The sequence below is a fragment of the Dama dama genome, chromosome 5 (genome assembly GCF_033118175.1).
Source record: "Dama dama isolate Ldn47 chromosome 5, ASM3311817v1, whole genome shotgun sequence".
In the NCBI taxonomy this organism is placed as follows: Eukaryota; Metazoa; Chordata; class Mammalia; order Artiodactyla; family Cervidae; genus Dama; species Dama dama.
The window spans coordinates 110,546,606-110,566,928 of NC_083685.1; the positions used below are offsets into that span (position 1 = coordinate 110,546,606).

Below are 20,323 nucleotides of genomic sequence, written 5' to 3' on the forward strand. Positions count from 1 at the left end.
CATCCTACTGGTTTCTGCAGCAGCTAATCTATCTTACATTTCCACCAACAGGGCACAAGTATTCCAATTTCTCCACATTCTTGCCAACACTTGGTATTTTTTTTTTTTTTTTTTGATAGTAGGTATCCTAATGCATGTAAACTGGTGTCTCACTATAGTTTTGGTTTGTGTTTCTCTAAATGATTCGTGATGTCAACATCTTTTCATGTGCGTATTGGCCATATCCCACTTCCTTTTATCTTTATAAGAAGTTATTCAATCTATCAAAATGCATTTTAGTTCCATTCTTCTACTAATCTTTTTTTTTTTAATTTTAAAAATATTTTTTTTGGCTGTGCCACACAGCATGTGGGATCTTAGTTTGTGGGATCAAAAACTAGGTTGTGGGATCAAAACCCACAACTCCTGCATTGAAAGCATGGAGTCTTAACCACCAAGGAAGTCCTCTGCTTTTAGTTTTCCCTTCAAATTTCTTACTTCACAAAACCTTACAGAGGCTCTATAGATCAACACAAATAAATTTATTGAAACATAGTTGGTTTACAGTTCAGTTCAGTTCAGTTCAGTCCAGTCACTCAGTTGTGTTCAACTCTTTGTGATCCCATAGACGCCAGGTTTCTCTGTCCATCACCAACTTCCGGAGCTTACTCAAACTCCTGTCCATTGAGTCGGTGATGCCATCCGACCATCTCATCCTCTGTTGTCCCCTTCTCCTCCTGCCTTCAATCATTCCCAGCATCAGGGTCTTTTCAAATGAGTCAGTTCTTCACATCAGGTGGCCAAAGCTGGTTTACAATATTGTACAATTTCTACTGTATAGCAAAGTGACTTAGTTATATATATATCTCTATCTATCTATATATCCTTTTCATATTCTTTTGCATTGTGGTTTATCACAGGATATTGAGTATCCTGTGCTATGTAATATGACCTTGTTGCTTATCCATCCCAAGTAAATTAGCTTGTGTCTGCTAATCCCAAACTGCTAGTTCTCCACCCTCACTGCCTCGCCCCCTTAGCAGCCACAAGTTTTTGTTTTGTAGGTATGTTCATTTTGTGTCATATTTTAGATTCCACATGTAAGTGATATCATACAGTATTTGTCTTTCTCTTTCTGACTCAGTTTGATAATCTGTAGGTCCATCTTTGTTGTTGCAAATGGCATTATTTTATTATTTTTAATGATTGAGTATTATTCCATTGTATGGAATAGTGCCATAGTGCCACTGTGATCATAGGAGTGCATGTATCTTTTTGAATTATAGTTCTGTCTAGGTATATGCCCAGGAGTGGGGTTGCTGGATCATATGGCAACTCTATTTTTAGTTTTTTGAGGAACCTCCATACTGTTCTCCATAGTGGCCACACCAGTTTGCATTCCAACACAAAGTAATAGGGCAAAACTTTTAATGAGAATTCCTCTTCTAAAGGGGTCATTAGCTTGGTCATGGTTCAACTAACCTTCGAACCCATTTCTTTTTTAAAAAATTTATTTATTTATTTATTTTTTCAGTGGGTTTTGTCATACATTGATATGTATCAGCCATAGATTTACACGTATTCCCCATCCCGATCCCCCCTCCCACCTCCCTCTCTACCCGATTCCTCTGGGTCTTCCCAGTGCACCAGGCTCGAGCACTTGTCTCATGCATCCCACCTGGGCTGGTGATCTGTTTCACCATAGATAATATACATGCTGTTCTTTCTCAACATCCCACCCTCACCTTCTCCCACAGAGTTCAAAAGTCTGTTCTGTACTTCTGTGTCTCTTTTTCTGTTTTGCATATAGGGTTATCATTACCATCTTTCTAAATTCCATATATATGTGTTAGTATGCTGTAATGTTCTTTATCTTTCTGGCTTACTTCACTCTGTATAATGGGCTCCAGTTTCATCCATCTCATTAGAACTGGTTCAAATGAATTCTTTTTAATGGCTGAGTAATATTCCATGGTGTATATGTACCACAGCTTCCTTATCCATTCATCTGCTGATGGGCATCTAGGTTGCTTCCATGTCCTGGCTATTATACAGAGTGCTGCGATGAACATTGGGGTGCACGTGTCTCTTTCAGATCTGGACGAACCCATTTCTTTATACTTTTCTAGCATTTCTTCTTAGATAACTTTTTCTGTGTAGGAAAGATTAATTGAAAGCTTAAATATGTGATTTTTTTTCTTTGCTAAAATCTTGGACAACACTATTTTCAGAACACTACCCAAATTGTTCTCTGAGGTAATATCCAATGTTTATGCCAATTCACAATTCCTTCTTTTCCAAACTGATGTTAGGCTGGAAAGACCTTTTACTCAATGTTAGCATGTGGATGGTGTTTCTGGGTTAAAAAAAATAATTAATTAGTTTTATTTTTGGCTGCACTGGGTGTTCATTGCTGTGCTCAGGCTTTCTCTAGCTGTGATGATTGGGGGCTACTCTTTGCTGTGGGCAAAGGATTCTTACTGCAGTGTCTTCTCTTGTTTCAGCACATGAACTCTAGGCACGGGGACTTCAGTAGTTGTGGCTCATAGGCTTTGTTGCTCTATGACATAAACAGAACAGGGAATGAACCCAAGTCCTCTTCACTGGCAGGAGGATTCTTAACCACTGGACCACCAGAGAAGTCTCAGTGTTTGTGTTTTTATCTAGAGACTAAGGAGCAAGATGACAACTCAAAGAGTCCTTCTTCTTTGGGCATGTCTTTTTCTGTGGGACAACCTGGTTCAAAAAGTATCCTTCAAAAAAAAAAAAAAAACTTTCATACCTAGTTTCCAGACAGGTTTTATTTCTGTTGTGATAATTTGTTTCCCTGTGTCATCCAAGGACACAGCCTGTATAGTTTGCATCATGATCAGGCTGACCATAGCTGTAGCTTTCAGGGGTGGTCAACTATCTCAGGTCTTTGGGGTGATCATCTGGTCCTTCCCACTTACTTTCACAAACTTCTTGCTATATTTTATCAGACTTCAGATTCCCAGAACTGGATTAATCATAATAGCCCTTTGTGACACTGGAATTTAGTTTTGCAGCCCTAGGACAGCAACCTGACCTGGTTCTCTACCTCTTGGTAGACGATGTTAGTGATCACCTACTCTAACAACTTATTGTGATGCTCTTGTCCATCTTTGGAGAAACTCAGTTATTTAGCCAACAAGCATATTTCTTTGAAGATGAGCATAATACTCTTTCTTCAGTACAGTGGGCATTTTAACTTCCCTGGTGACTCAGATGGTACAGAATCAGCCTGCAATGCAGGAGACCTAGGTTCAATCCCGAGGTTGGGAAGATCCCCTAGAGGAGGACATGGCAACTCACTCCACTATTCTTGCCTGGAGAATCCCCATAGACAGAGGAGCCTGGTGGGTTACAGTCCATGGTGTCGCAAAGAGTCGGACATGACTGAGTGACTAAGCACACATTTTTATTAACTCATATTATCCCCAAATGAGGAAACAATAATCTCATATGAGGTAATTATTATCCCTACTGTATAGATAAGAAAACTGAGACTTAGGATGGTTCAAGTAACTTGTCCAAAATTTACATGACTTGTAAACGCCAGTGCTAGAATATGAAGTCCAGGAGTCACTGACTTTGAAATGCATGCCTATACCTACAATTGAGTTCTTTCCCTAATTGCCACTCTCAAGATGCAATCTAGATGGGAAATGCTGCATGAATCTTATTTAATTAAACTAACTCAAGCTGCTTCCCTGTGCTGGCCATAACAAAGTTATTCTCCATGCCCACCCAAAATATCAAGTCATCATGCACATCAGTGTTAGTGTGCAAAGTCCCAAGGCTTTTAGCAGCATAAAGCAGAATCTTCAGAGATAGAAGATTTTGCTGTTTAGTGTGATTCCACATGAGTCTCAAAATTGGCTCTGATAGTCTCAGTGGACACTTCCCTGCTTAAATAGCAGGACTCTGTAACAACTTTAGAATCTGTAAGAATGTGTATAGGATTTTCGATTAATAGCTACATGATAAATCTTTTTGGTAAAAATAGAAACCTGCACAGCCAACAATAACTTTTTAACTCTAAAAACGAATGTCCTTGTTAAAATAAAATTATTTGTTAGATACATTGTCTTTATGAAACTATAGTTTCAGAGTCCAGTCAAGAAAGTAGTTTTTTTTTTTTTAAACTGGGATATCATATACAGTACTGTATAAGCTGAAGATGTCCAGCATAATGACTTGACGTATTAATACATGTGTCGAGAAATAATTACCACAATCAGATTAGTCAACACCCATCAAGAAAGTAGTTTTCCATCAGAGATGAGCTAGTTACCTTATAAAGAAAATTAAATATAAATGCTTTAAAGAGATATAAGAAGATGGAAAACGTAAGAAGACAGGACCACCATGATTCAGACCTTTTAGGAATGAAGGTTTGGGTCACCACCCAGCCAGATAAATAACTGACCAGCTGAGATCCTGGCTTGGAGAACATAACTATTTCATAATAATATATTTGCATTTGTCTCAAATACATGTTATTGAATATGAAAACCCTTATCCAGAATAATGAGAATGGCCAACTCAGATTAAGAACAATAATCTAGGCCCCAGGGAATTGGTTAACTATGCTAGATAATAATAAGGGAGTTTTTTTTGAATAATAGTATATACACAGTTGTTGTTCAGTAGAAAAGTCATGTCCAACTCTTTGCGACCCCATGGACTACAGCACACCAGGCTTCCCTGTCCTTCACTATGTCCTGGAGTTTGCTCAAATTCATGTCCATTGAGTCAATGATGCCATACAACTGTCTCATCCTCTGTTGCCCCCTTCTCCTCTCAAAGAATCCTTACCCAGCCCTGTTTCAGGGCATTGCAAGGCAGCATCTTGGAACTTCAACAGACTGGCTCCCAAGAAGGGCAGCCAGTACATATAGAAAGTCATGTGCACGAAAACAGTGTCTGGGGTAATGTTTGGTGCCAGGTAGGTCATGGTGTTTTCACTATAACAAAGTCCATTTACAATAAAATACAGCTTCAGTGATCAGTTTGGGATACAGAGTGTGGGGTTTACCCAGCAGAAGTCTCAATCATGGCTGGTTTCAGGTCCTTGGGAGATCTGGAGCTCAAATCAGTAAGGATACTAAGAAAGGCTGTTTGGTGGACAAGGATAACCTAGGAACCCACCAGGGAGCACAAGGTAGTCTTAAGGTCATGGAGTAAATCCAACCCTTACCTACCCCATATACTCACAGAATAATAATGTCAGTTGTGTTCTTATTGACTGAAGGATGTGATTGGATTGATCTTACAAGAACCAGGTCTTTAGTACTGGTCACTGTACTAACTGGTGAAGGTAGAGACTTACAGGTGTCCTTTTGGTTAAATTGGTATCACCATGTCTTGACAGTGCTTCTCCTGTTTGTCTGATAGACACCAAATAATTTTGTCAGGGTGATATTTTACTGGGCTAGTAAGTGTTGGAAGCTATCTCTTTGGCTGTGTAGCAATTGGGCAGAAGTAATATAGTAATGAGAAGAAAATATTAATAAGAGCTGAATGTGAGGAGGCAAGTGATCAGAAAATTTGAAATTTTGAATTAATTTAATCTTTGGGGTGTTGAGACTTTTCAGTTTTCAAGACTTAATTCAAAGCCAGAGAACTGGGAGCTGTCAACATACTTTGTATCTTAAAGAAAGAATAACTGGGGACTCATGGACTTTTTCCTGAGATTACTAACATTGGTCCAACATACCCGTAAGATTAAAAAACGGATTCAGAGAAATCCTAATGATAACCTGTCTTCAGAATTTCTAGATAAATCAATCTTCAAATGATACTTTACTAATCTTTAATGTTAAAAGTTGTCTAACTCAAATAAAGATAATTCTGACCAAATTGGATAGTTTGCATCAGTAAGAAAGTTTATTGAAATTCATTAGTAAATGAGAACAGAAAGTTTTTCTTTTTTTCCATTAAAGAATACTTTCCGGTAAAGTGAAAAGGAGAAATACAGAAACCACAAAACACCGTTTAGACACCTTATGATCAAGGAGTGGACCTATTTCCATAGGCCATTAAGACTGAAGTGTTTTCTTGGAGATTTTTTTCCATGCATCTATGCATAATGGCCTGTGTGAGGGGAGCCTCTTTCCTCTTGATGTGGCTTAATAGTAGTGTTTCTTGGTTTCTGATTCAACCATAGATGAAAGGACGCTACCATCAGGTGCCAACTCCTCAATAATTGTCTTGATCACTCTGGTTTTGTTAGTATCTGTAAGTTAATTACAATATAAAACAATAGAATTTAGACTACAATTTGTGGGGTCCTTACTAATTAACGAGCAAAATAGCTAAATCAAAGATATTTACTAAAAATACCTACATCAAAATATCTAAATGCAAAGAAAAATACACACCAAAGTGAAAAAAAAGAAAACTTCTTTACAGTTACTTTTAAAAACACCAAAGCTACAGCATTTTAGACAATACCGTTTCCCCTTCAAGACTGGTGTCAACAACTATAGTCGGTTAAAAAAAGCATATAAAGATTTTATAAGATTTTAATTTTTAAAATAGTTCTAAAAAAAAAAAAGTTACAGAACTTAAAAAACAAAACCAAAAAACAACAACAAAAATACCCATCAAAAAGTTAAAACTAATTCTGATTACCCCAGCTAGTTTCTGCTGACCTTGGTCCCTTAGATGAGGACTCTCCAACGGACCCTGAAGAGGTGGACTTGTGGCCTCCGCTGGAGCTTCCGCCGCCGTAGCCGCCGCCGGAACTACCTCCGTGACCACCGCCGCTGGAGCTTCCGCCGCCGTAGCCGCCGCCGGAACTACCTCCGTGGCCGCCGGAACTACCTCCGTGGCCGCCGCCGCTGGAACTTCCGCCGCTGTAGCCGCCGCCGCCGCCGGAACTTCCGCCATAGCCGCCGGAACTTCCGCCGCCGCGCCCGCCGCCGTAGGAGCCGCCGCCGGAACTTGGAGGGTAAAAGTTACTTTCCGTTAGCTGTAACGTGGGGAGCTGTGAGTCTGTTTCCACGTTATTGTTACTTTATAACCTAGGCAAAAGGTGTTTTGAGGAAAATCACCCCCGCCGTTATGAACCCGTTCTTTTAAAACAATTATGTATGCACCCAAACCTAAGAATCTTTCTTGTGTCAAATTCGTGGGACATTGAGGCTGGTTTCATACACCTTCTTGTGTACTTTGCCTCCTCTCTTTCCCCTTTCTCCCGTGCTCTGACACATCCTTGGGTTGTGGGAAAAGCCTTAAGGCTTGGAACACTGAATAAAAGCAACTGGGATGATTTAAACTTTTCTGTAATTTACCTTCCCTCTCCTTCTAGCAGGCTGCGGTAGGTTTGAATTTCATTCTCCAGTCGGATCTTAATATCCAGGAGTTGTTGGTACTCGGCATTCTGGCACTCGGTCTCAGCTCGAATCTGTTGCAGTTGTTCTTCCAGAGAGGAGATCTGGGACTGAATCTGAGAGAGCTGCACACAATAGCGACCTTCTGTCTCTGCCAAGGAGGCTTCCAGGGATTGTTTCTGAAGAGGAGAGAATATATTGTAACTTAACTACTTCATTGTTCACTTAAGTACAATGAGGCTTGTTTAATAATTTCATGAGAAGAATAAGGAAAGCGAACAGATTTGTGTTTTAGTTTTGATAATATTTCAATTTCAGCATTTTTCGATCAATGCCAATAATACTTTTATCCCCTTAGCAAAAAACTTCAATGTTATTTCTGTTTTTTTTTTTACCCTTGACTCTGCATTCTTTTATGTTGCCTATTCTCATCTGAGGATGAAACGCATGATAAAGTGATGTTATTTCTCAAGAGAATTATTTACTTACCAGGGCTAGTTGGGACTGTAGCTCAATCTCCAGGCCTTGAATAGTGCGTCTCAACTCAGTAATCTCGGATTTATGGCTCGATACTTGTTCAAGGTTACTGTTGATTTCCGTAGTAAGTTCCTTGCTCTAGAATATTAAAAACAGGGGACCTGATGAGAAAAATCTGAACGAATAACCAAACCACCATTGACTTTGCTGCAAAGGAAGATAAACTACCTTTTCGTTGAACCAGGCTTCAGCGTCTCTGCGATTTTTCTCGGCAAGTTGTTCATATTGGCTTCTCATGTTATTCAGAAGTTCAGTGAGATCAACACCTGGGGCAGCATTCATTTCCACATTCACATCACCAGTGGATACATTTTGAAGGTCTCTCATTTCCTGTTTGAGGAACAGAAATATTTAATGACTGCTTCATGACCCTGAGTCCCTTTTTGGCTGGGGGAAGTATAACTATTTATGTTACCTCTTCATGGTTCTTCTTCAGGTAGGCCAGCTCCTCGGTCAGGCTCTCGATCTGCATCTCCAGGTCGGTCTTGGTCAAGGTCAGCTCATCCAGCACCCTGCGCAGGCCATTGATGTCGGCCTCCACGCTCTGGCGCAGGGTTACCTCATTTTCATACCTGAAACAAGCATGATACAAATACTGGGTATAACTTATATCAGGGAGGAATTCCTGGGTAGGGACTGTTTAGAAACCAGGTAAAGAGTTGACTTCGTATCTTGGCAACATTTATCATATTCTGATTCACATAGGGATATTAGTGGTTTAATGCAAAGAAACTTAGCATGTACTTTAAAGAGCATCTTATTATAATATTGCCTAAAAGGTAATACTGAGGTTGAAAGTTTCTCTTGACAGCTCCAATATAGTTTAAATTTGAATGAATTCAGGAAAATGTAAATGCTCTTGTGGGCATACATTGTTAAAAACATCTCATGTATTTATTGTGACAGTATTGTGCCACATTTGCTTAGCTTACTTCAGCCTGAAGTCATCAGCTGCCAGCCTGGCATTATCAACCTGAATCAGGATATTGGCATTGTCTGTTGTCAGGGTGAGAATCTGGAAGAAGAGACAAAGAAATCAGATACAGACACAGCTTTTATAGTGGCATAGGTAAACTACATTTCTATGGTGTTCTATTACTAAGTCTTGGGGAATTTTTTATTTTAAATCTGACATTGCAGTCTTACCCATATACTTAAAATTGAATCATTTGTTCTCTTGAAATTTCCATACTTTTCTATTTCTATATCCTCCCTTTCTGAAAACTAACTGGATTATATAGTTGTGTTCCTGCATTCAGGTCCCGCTCTTATACCTGTGTAATTTCCATGTATTTCAGCTAACTTCACTGACTCGTACCTGTATTTGGTTTAACTTGTTTTAAATATATATTCTAAATGAATATAAACAGCACACAATGCAATTCAAAAATTCCCTCAAGGCAAGCAATACTCCATTTTTATACTGGAAAATTCATGTTTCTTGCAATGTCAGTAAGGAGTATTTGTTGTTTATCAGTCTGAATAATATTTTCTGATTCATTGAATAATTCTTTCAGTCCCTGTGTTTGTACATTTTCTAATGTATTTTAACTGTGGACTCTTACACTCATTAACACATAAAAAATTCTCAGTAATCCCCCCATCCTACAAGATACACAACACACATGTTGGATGAAGATTGCAATGACTGTACCCTCACAGCTATTTACCTTTGAAGAGACTGGATTGCTCATGGAAGCAAGAAAGTAATGTAGTCTAACACAGTGAACATTGTAGTTGATTTAAAAATTACCTATCAGAATTACATGCACAAAAAGAGGCTTAAAGTTGCATTTTAAAAATGCCCCTTACCTGATTTTTAAGATCATCGATGATTTGGTAGTATTTGCTGTAATCACGAGGCTCTCGCTGGCTTGAATTGCCATACTTTTCATACCACTCCTTGATTTTGACTTCTAGCTCATAGTTTGATTCTTCCAGAGCCCGAACTTTGTCCAAGTAGGAAGCCAGGCGATCATTCAGATTCTGCATGGTTATTTTTTCATTTCCAGAGATAAGGCCACCATCTCCTCCAAATCCACCACCCAAACCACCTCCGAAGCTGCCCCCTCCGAAGCTGCCGCCTCCGAAGCCACCTCCTCCATAGCTCCCTCCAAAGCTGCCTCCTCCATAGCTCCCACCAAAGTTACTTCCATAGCCCCCACCAAAGCCACCTCCTAATCCTCCTCCATAGACACTTGATGAGCCCCCAAAGCAGCCTCCAGCAGAGCTCCCACGGCTAAAAGAGCCACCACTGAACCCCCCTGAGCTGAATCCTCCACCAAGAGAGCCTTTGCTGCTCGAAATTCTGAGGGATGATCCTCCTCCTCCTCCGCATCCACTGCGGGAGGAAGAGTATTGCTTGCTTGAGCTGTATCGAATAGACATGGTGATGCTGTTTAGCTCAGGGAGTGCATGGTACCAAGGACAGTGACAAGCCTTTATATACTGAGAGGGTGTGTCCCACATGTGTTAGAGTTTTGCTTACTTGCTTGGTTTTCTTTTTGCAAAATTTGCATCTTTGGCTTATGATTGCATAAATTATCTTAAGTAATCACCAGCCCCAATATGTTTGGTTTTGAATTAGCCTTAAGAACAAACAGGAGGTTTGCTATGTTGAAATTGAAAATGGGTGTTGGTCATATGAGCATTTGTTTCTTTAAACTTTTTCACCTTTTTAGGAACCTTGAGCAACTTGAAATCTAGTTTTGTTTTTTTTTTTTTCTCAGCACTAATTTAGTTTGTACAGAATGTTTGCGAAGTTTAGAAAAAATTTTAAGTCACAAAATCATAGTTAATACTTTTCAAATTCATGTTTTAAACAGTTTTAATTAATTATAACAGCATAAATTCAGATAGAATCATGCCATGATATGGCTGTAGAGTAAGCTGCAAGCAACCAAAATGAAAATAAAAAACATGTTGAACGATTTGTGTTCAAAAGTTACCACATATAAATAAAGACATAAAAATACAACTTAAGAAATGCATGTATGTGTATGTTTATAGAAAATCTTTTATTTGGAGAATGAAAGTACATTGATATTTTGTCTAGGAAATTGGAAGTGTGTAATGATTTGGGAATCTTCTAATTTAATGGTGCTTTCTTTTTAGCATTTAAAGAAATCTAACATCAGGAAGTTATCCTGGATTAAAAAAATTTTTTTTTAATTCATTGTAATGAAGACTTATATGAAGACCACATTGCAGAAATTCTTAGCACAAGATATGAACTAATCTCCAGTATTTCATGTTTACTCTAAGTTTGACCAATAGAAAAGGAAGTGATTGTGAGTAAAAATTTTCTTACAAGAATAACCAGATTAGAAAATGATACTTGCTTCAAAATTATGAACTGGTCTGTGAACATGTGTTTGAAAGCTAGATTCTGTTTATCAAAAAAATTTTTCCCTTGGATTTACTGTGTGTAGAATTTTATATAACTGTATTTAATAAAGTATTTAATTGGGACTTTTAAAACATGATAGCTCATGTGGGCTTCCCTGAGAGCTCAGTTGGTAAAGAATCCGCCTGCAATGCAGGAGACCCCAGTTTGATTCCTGGGTCAGGAAGATCCCCTGGAGCAGGGATAGGTTACCCATCCCAGTATTCTTGGGCTTCCCTTGTGGCTCAGCTAGTAAAGAATCTGCCTGCAATGCAGGAGACCTGGGTTCGATCTCTGGGTTGGGAAGATCCCCTGGAGAAGGGAATGGCTACCTACTCCAGTATTCTGGCTTGGAGAATTTCATGGACTGTATAGTCCATGGGGTCACTAAGAGTTGGACATGACTGAGTGACTTGCACTTTCACTTTTCACTTTAACACATGATATAAAATTATTTTTTAATCTGTCTATAGGATATGGCATTGCTATTCAAAAATACATTCACACACATATATTTCTGTATATATTCACACACAGTTTACAGTTATACAGTGCTGTTTGTGATGCTGTCATTTTATAACTCAAACAAGCTGCTGAGATAGGGAGGGTATTGTCTCTATTTTATAGAAGAGGAAGTTGAAGCTGAGAGAAGTTATGATTTTGCCTAAAGAGGTAAAATAGGTGGATAAACGAGGTTAGTAAATTGGTCTGAAACCTGGCTTTTGGCTCTTCCTGCGTTACCAATGTGTGTCTGTATCCTCTGTTCTGGTGGATTTGGTCAGAGAACTGAATGCCTCTTTTTCTTACCATAAACTTCTCCACACGGGAAGCAACAAAACAAAGCAAAAAGTACTTGGAAACATGAATATGTTGAAAGGGTAGGATGTTTGGCACACACTTCCATTACTAATTGCTTTCTCAAATTACACTTAAAGCTGCACATTCCAGTTTATGAAAACTATAGAATTAGCTTCTGCAGGGAAAGGGAATGTGGCTGGGAGTATGAATGAGGTGTTGACTGTGAGAGTGGAGGTTACTACCCAACAATTGCAGCTTCTCCAACTTGTTATCACTTGCAAGTGGGGCAGAGTTAAAAAATGAAACTCAACTGTGGGAATTGATTTTTGCTGAAGATAACATGTAGTAAAGGAAGGTTATGATAAGTCAGACTGGAAAAAAACATTCCAACAAGTTCAGAGAGGATGTTGAAGACCTGATATTAATGAAAGTAATTTAGAAAGAATAGTTAAAGAGATTTTGCTAAATTTTACCTGTAATTATATTTTGGGAGTTGATCTTGCTAGTTTTGCTTTAGTATTAGCCTTTTTTTTTTTAACCCTGGTGGAAAAATATAAGCATCTCAATCTAGTTTCAGTTAACAGGTAGAGCTCTGTTACTATCACATTAAATCACAGAATTTGTAGAAAGCTTCCTAAAAGTATATGGGAAAAAGTACAAATACAGAAACTCTTCTAATACTGACTGTAGCATTTAAGCCAACTGTAATTTATCAGAGACTCCTTATTGACTTGTGCACTCTAGAAATTGGTTTATTGAAACCAGCTTTTGGCATGTGTAAAAATTACAGAGGTGCCATGTGATAATCCTGCAGCTAAATTGGATGGAAAATGTACTATGGTCAGCTCTAGTGTTGGTCCTATTTACACCTGATTGCCATAATCCACCATAATTGTAATTTCATCATTCTCAATTTTTGTTGTATTTCTATGTAAGGCACACTGAGAGGTGTTTAAACTATAGGAACGTAAATGAGATTCATCTCCTACCTTTATAGATCTTACCAATTGTTACAATCTAGTCATGGAGACAAAAATATGCACTGTAAGCCCTATATAAATGGTAAATGAAGTGGGAGGGAGGAGTTAACATCTCCTGAGCATTTACTGTGTTTTAGGTAGCTTACTCTTCTTTAATCCTCCCCCAAATTCTCCAGATGGGTATTATTTATCTCATTTTATAGCTGAAGAAATGAAACTTTAGAAAGCTTCAGGGATCTGCCAAGAGTAACACAGCTGATTTCTGCTACAACCTAGTTTTGAATCAGGCCTACGTGGCTTCAAAGATGATACTGGGTTCATGACACTGAACTACCTGCCACCTTAAGACTGATGAGCAAGGAGTCTGGTTGAATGGGGTCACCTGACAAAGTAGAATTTAAGCTGAGTCTCCGGAAGGATGGGTGGGAGTTTTCCTTATGTGCAGCAGCAGAGAGAACTGTTTTGGGCTGGAGAGTGGGGACTGTGAAATGCCAAGCAGGTGGAGACCAGTTTGGCTGAAAGATTTGTCCATAGTTATTAATTTCTCTTACAGATTTTATTCAGCTTCTGCAGTATTATTCCTTGGGGATACATAGGTGACTCAGACAGTTCCTGCCCCTCGATGAGTGTACTTGGAGAAACAAACAAACATACCCATGAATCAGAATTAGGGTAATCTGGGCTACAGTTGAGGCATGGACAGGGTGTTGAGGGAGTTCAGAGAAGGGAGTCTGACGGTTTGGCGTGTGTGTGTGTGTGTGTGTGTGTGTGTGTGTTATGTGTGAGGACACAGTGAAAGAATAGTGAGATCAAGTTTTGAGGAGAAGACCAATTTAGATTAAAACTCGTGAATTAGAAATAATACTGTGGAAATGTCTTTCAACACTTAGAGTCATAGGACTACAATTGAGGAGAGAGGTTGGAGGAGCAGATTTCAGGATGGTGAGGACCCCTAAGGGAAGGAATTTAGAGAAATGAACAGAGGGTCCAAGTCTGAACATTTTTGGAGACAACCACTTGAGGGACTGGTGAGAAGCTAGGGAATAGTACTGAGAAGAGTGACGCTTAGGATATGGGAAAGCAGGGAGAAGGATCATGGAAGTCAAGGGGGAAAGAACCCAGGTAAAGTGGGGCAGTCTCTAAAGGAAGATCAAGGAGAAAGGGGATTGAGGAAAGATCATTGGTTATTTAGAAGCCGTTGGCACCCTTCCAGAGGGCAAATTCAGTAGACTAGTGGTGGGACAGTCCACCGTGTGTATTGGAATTGATGGTTTTGCTTTTGGTATTTTATTTATCACTTTCTTCTCAATTGCTTCTGAGTTTTGTGTCATGGTTAGGATGGATATAGCTCTTATTCTCATTGGGTTAATTTATCTGGGGCTCTTGAAATGTGTTGTTGATTTAGCTTTGTTATCAGCTTGACTCATCTCACTGTTGGGGTTTGGATCTCTTTTCTATTTCTTTCTTATTTTGCCTCCAGTAAAATTCTCTTTTGAAGAATTTTTCTAACTGAAAATTCTATTTGCACATTTCTTTCTCTGATTAATTGAGATGTAATAAATCATTTAGTGGCACAAAGACAAAACTGATAATGCAAGTTATGTCTCAAGATGGCAAGGTTGATAAGCAAAATGTTTTAGAATTTTTAATTTATCATGTAAAGTTTGAGAATAAGGCATTCTTTGCTTGAATGTTCTGTGACTGTGCAAACTGCTGAAATGTGCCTTTGTGATTATGACCTATGGAGTCAACACCAAGTGGAAAGCTGTACAAGTGTTTGATGGATTTGGTACCCTCCTCCTGGATAGCTGAATAATTAGGACAATCAAGATATTGGTAAAGCCCATGTCTTCTCATTGGAAAACTAATATTCAGGTCTCTGAAATCTGGAGAGACTCCCATATTACACAGTTTTTCTAAAACTTCCAAGGCTGCACTATGATGGACACTGTCAAAATATGGAAACAGCATGAAGGCTTTTCAGCGTAGCAGAGTGGTTAGATGGGTGGGCTCTGGAATCAGACTGCTTGGGTAACAATCCAGGGCCATCCACTTACTTTGTGACTTTATTTCAGTTTTCTCAGCTCTAATGTGGCATCATAATTTTATCCTATAGAGGTGTAAGTGGGATTTAAATGAATTAATATAAAGCATTTAGAACAGTGCCTGGCATTTCCTTCTGGAGAAGGAAATGGCAACCCACTCCAGTATTCTTGCGTGGAGACTCCCATGGACAATGGGGCCTGGCGGGCTACAGTCTGTAAGATCCCAAACAGTCGGACAAGACTGAAGTGATTTATCATGCATGCATGCTGGCCTTTATAGAATAAGTGCTTTAAAAAGGTTTTTCTGTTGCTGTTATTACTATTACTGTGATCAGAACCTAACTCACAGTTGGTCAGTAAAATATGAGTGGATGAAAAGCTAGGATTCAAAGTTGAAATGCAGCTAGTGAGGAGGAGAAAATGGCTGGGGTTGGGGAATGGTCCAGCAGGGGAAAGGTGTTCTATTTGTTCTATTTGATAACTTTGTGACAAACCATGCTGTTTTCCCCTGAATGACACATGCTCTCATTAACTTCATTCTTTTCTCTCCAACATCCACCAAGTTACCAATTTTGTCACTTTTTCTTTTGTCCCATCTGATATATTTGTTTCTTTTTGTCTGGTCCCACCACAGTTGTCCTAATCCAGAATTTCATCACTTCTGTCATCAATTACATCACCAGCTTCTGAAGTGGTTTTCTTGGCTCGGTGCCATGTCACCTAAGATTTGTTCTATTCATGGCTGCAAGACGAATGCTCTTGAAAAACACTGTCATCACTTCATCCACATGCATAAGTACCTGAGGATTTCTCTTATTAGTAGATTATGTTTTTTCTGTTCAGTTCAGTTTCATCGCTCAGCCGTGTCCGACTCCTTGAGACCCCATGAATTGCAGCACGCCAGGCCTCCCTGTCCATCACCAACTCCCGGACTTTACCCAAACTCATGTCCATCGAGTCAGTGATGCCATCCAGCCATCTCATCCTCTGTCATCCCCTTCTCTTCCTGCCCCCAACCCCTTCCAGCATCAGGGTCTTTCCCAATGAGCCAACTCTTTGCATGAGGTGGCCAAAGTATTGGAGTTTCAGCTTCAGCATCAGTCCTTCCAATGAACACCCAGGACTAATCTCCTTTAGGATGGACTGGTTGGATCTCCTTGCAGCCTTGGCCTATTCTGTCTGTCCAACCTCATTCTTCCTGCAGTGAGTGAAGGTGGTAGAGTGGAAAGATTGTTGCATTCTCCTTGTAAAGTAATTAATAAATATGTGGCCTTGGGCAAAACTCTCAGCCTTTAAAAATAAGCCTATGTGTCATTTTACTACCATATAAGATATGGATAATAATAATAGTAAATACTAAAATATGTATATAGTACTACTACTAACAATAACCCATGATACAGTGGAAGAAGGGTGTTAGCATTCCTTAAAAACATCCTTTAATTATACGCAATCCTTTCTCTCTTAAATCTTGGCCAAGACACAATGGTTTATCCTATTTTAAGGCCTTTGTTGGCCTTATTCAAATCAAGTCCAAGCTACTCTCCTTCATGAGGCTTCTCACCATTAGTCTAGCCATGGCTGTCTCTTTCTTTTCATTTCCTGTGTGTACAACCTAGTAGTTTATAGTATGATATAATTTTTATTGTTCCCAATGAGATAAGACATGAAAGCTCCTTTAGAGAAGGGAGGGTACCTTTTTCTCTTCCTGCACCTAGTAGATACTTAATGTTTTCTGAATGTTTTCCTGTCGTCTCAGAGCCTTTTCCCATTTTCTTTTCTTTGCCTTTATTTTGGTCTCAAAACTCTTCTTGCCTATGTTTTGGCAATATACAAGTTTAAAATTTAAATAAAGGCTAGTTGAAGACAACTAATTTGATTTTTCTTTAAAGCTAGTTGTAATAATTTTCAGATATGAGAACGTTGTATAAGAACAATAATAAACCTAAGATTCTGCATAGGAATTTTTAGATATCTTAAAATATATGATGACATATACCTTAGATTATGTATGTGCCATGCTTAGTTGCTCAGTAGTGTCTGACTCTTTGAGGACTGTGGCCCGTCAGGCTCCTCTGTCCATTGTAACTTTCAGACAAGTATCCTGGAGTGGGTTGCCATTTCCTCCTCCAGGGGTTTGTAGAATAAATTAGTATTATTCATGTTTAAGTGGATACATGTAATGTGCCTAAATTGAAAAAAAATCTTCTGAAGTTAATCTCTTAATTTTATTGTTTAGAGATTTTTATTATTTTTTATTATTTTTCATTTATTTTTATTAGTTGGAGGCTAATTACTTCACAACATTGCAGTGGGTTTTGTCATACATTGACATGAATCAGCCATGGAGTAACATGTATTCCCCATCCCGATCCCCCCTCCCACCTCCCTCTCCACCCGATTAGATTTTTAAAATACTGAACTGAAAAAAAGTCAAGAAACTTGTCAGTTTCATAACAAATTAAGAAAAGAAAAGCTCTTGTCAGAATCAACTCATTTTTGTGTGTGTGGTGGGAATGGTAAAGAATAGATTTAAATAATTATTTAACTGTAACACAATAGCAGTAGAGAAAATTTACCATAACTGTTGAGTGAACTTCCTCCACAAGGCTGAAGATTGAAAACAACTGAAGAGTTAATAATGTCTTGGAGTAAATGCATTAATTAAATATACAGCATTTGCAGTCAATCCTCAGATAGAGCTTATAGAGCTTATTAAAACTTTTCTATGTTCCAAGGGCCTGTGCTAAACACTTGACCTGAATGTTTCTGTCATTAAATTCTGACAGCAAGTGAAAGGGGTAACTTTTATTTTAACTGAAAAATTAGTAGCTTGTCCAAAATTATTCATTAAAGGAATCTGAACACAGACCTATCTTCAGAGCTTTGCTTTAATACAATGAGCAATGCCTACAGCTCTCCTCAAGTAATGTGGAATTGCATTTTCTAGTCTTGTAATTTAGAAATTAGCAAGAACATAAGGGATTTTACTTTCTTTCTCGGATTGGACAAGCTCTTCTTTTTTTAAAAAAAAAATTTTTTTTTTAAATTTATTTATGTGTTTTTGACTGTGCTGGGTCTTCATTGCTGTGCAGACTTTTCTCTAGTTGCAGCAAGCTGGGGGTGCTCTTCCTTGCAGTGTGCTGGCTTCTCATTGTGGTGGCTTCTCTTGTGGAGTACAGGCTCTAGGGTGCACAGGCTCCAGTAGCTGTGGCACATGGGCTCAATAGGTTTGATTCCTGGGCTCTCGAGCACAGGCTGAGTAGTTGTGGTACATGGGCTTAGTTTCTCTGTGGCATGTAGAATCTTCTCAGGCCAAGGATCAAACCCGAGTCTCCTGCATTGACAGGTAGATTCTTTACCACTGAGCTACCAGAGAAGCCCAAACAAGCTGTTCTTATCTTTGTTACATTTGTGATGGAAAAATGGACTAATTTGAAAAGAAAGCTTTTGAAAAGAAAGTGATTTAATACAGCAAGAATTCTTGCTTTTGAAGAGGTCAGACTTGTAGGTCTCATCTACTCAGGCTACACTCTTAACTTTTTGAAGTTGCCTCCTACTTGGTTTTCTAGGGGTTCCTAACTCTGGATTGTCCTAAGCTCCAGACCAGTCATTAAAATAACAAACCAGAGCAATTAGCCACCATGATTAATCCCCATGATTAATCACAGTGTTAATCCCTTCTTAAATGCTGGTTTTTCCACTCAGAGCTAACACCCATTACAGAGATTAACTGCATTTTAAAAATCAGGTTTTTACTGTTTACATGTAAACACAAGGTGCATATCTGAACTAATTTTAATAGTTAACTGTGAAAGAAAGGGGTTTTGTTGCTTTGGGACTTTCCAGCTTCAAAAGCTATCAGACTCTTTGATGTCTTTCACAAATATTTTCCATATTGATCATTTTGGTTAAAATGTGGAGTTTCGATTAGAATTTTCTAACTCTAAAACTTGGGGCTTCTCTGGTAGCTCAGCTGGTAAAGAATCCGCCTACAATGCAGGAGACCCCAGTTTGATTCCTGGGTTGGGAAGATCCCCTGGAGAAGGGAATGGCTACCCACTCCAGTATTCTGGCCTGGAGAATTCCATGGACTGTTTAGTCCGTGGGGTCACAGAGAGTCGGACACGACCGAGTGACTTTCACTTTTCACTTTCAATCCTAAAGCTTAGATAGAAATGATTGGATATTTATTGAACTGTAAGGTGTTATATGTTATTTTTTTTCCCCTTGACATCTTGGATATAATTGCTACCATTTAAATAGGATGTAGTAGGATTACTTTTTTTTTTTTCAACTATCCAAGGATGAGGACTCCACAACCCCTATCAGGATAATTATCATTAGCAATCTGTCACACTGATATCCAATAAGTTGCTCAAAGTGTAAGAATATTAAGAATAACAAGAACTGTCACCACTTTCAACACTAACATTTGTTTAACATTTACTCACTGCTAGGCACTCTATGGTCTTTATGTACGTTTTCTCATCTAGCCCACTTAACAACCCTATGAGGCAAATACTACTTTAGATCTTTTTTTCCCCCCAGAGGAGGAAACTGAAGATTTGAGATGGTTATATATTGTACACAGGGGTAATACAGCTAATAAATTCATAGAGGAACCAGAGTTGAAACCGAGTCTGCCTCCTCTAGATCCCATACTCTTAACCATGACCTTTTACTGCCAAATGTCTAATTAAACTTTGCTTTGTGATTTCAAAGATAGCCCCAGACATGTGAATTACAGTGGTAAAAATGGAGCCTGTTCCAGCCTACAAATGAACTAAATGAAATTTTTAAGGTGAGCAGATTTGAAGAATGTTCCTTTTTGTTTAGCTGATTTTAAAATGTTATTTTTAAAGATATTCTGCCAACACTATGATGTGGATATGTTTTGAGGGTATGGATTTGACTGATTTAGGTGTGGATCAGTCACAATGGTAAATTATTTTATGCCACATGCTATTTAGCCTGATAGTCTAGGTTTGATTAAGTATACCCAATAATTTAAGAACTGAGTATTTCATTAAAGGGCTAGGGTTTTAGTGGATTATTTATTGTATCACTTACCCAGATTTTCCATTCATTAGTTTATGTACTTTTCAATCTCATTTACCAGTCAAGTCTTCACACAGGAGTTGTTCTGTTCAACATTCCAGCTCTCTGCTTGAATACTGATTTGTTGAGCTTGACCCCGCCCCCCCCCCCCTTCCCTATTGTTGATTGTTTCTTGCGTTT

At 38.7% G+C, this 20,323-nt stretch overlaps 1 protein-coding gene and 1 long non-coding RNA gene across 3 annotated transcripts in view; one reads left to right on the forward strand and one right to left on the reverse strand.

The window, feature by feature from the left end:
* Positions 1 to 5,867: 5,867 nt before the first annotated feature.
* Positions 5,868 to 10,262, reverse strand: KRT10 (keratin 10). The gene is made up of 8 exons (XM_061143989.1): positions 9,687 to 10,262; positions 8,807 to 8,889; positions 8,290 to 8,446; positions 8,043 to 8,204; positions 7,827 to 7,952; positions 7,299 to 7,516; positions 6,637 to 6,947; positions 5,868 to 6,238 (listed from the first exon to the last, which is right to left on the reverse strand). Exons 1-8 carry the CDS (start codon positions 10,260 to 10,262, stop codon positions 6,132 to 6,134), a joined length of 1,740 nt encoding a protein of 579 aa, XP_060999972.1. The 3' UTR covers positions 5,868 to 6,131.
* Positions 9,941 to 20,323, forward strand: part of LOC133057465 (uncharacterized) — a 31,454-nt gene continuing 21,071 nt past the window's right edge. For both annotated transcript variants that reach the window (XR_009693035.1, XR_009693034.1), the window contains exon 1: positions 9,941 to 19,886. This is a non-coding gene — a long non-coding RNA (uncharacterized LOC133057465). The remainder of the gene's footprint in view (positions 19,887 to 20,323) is intronic.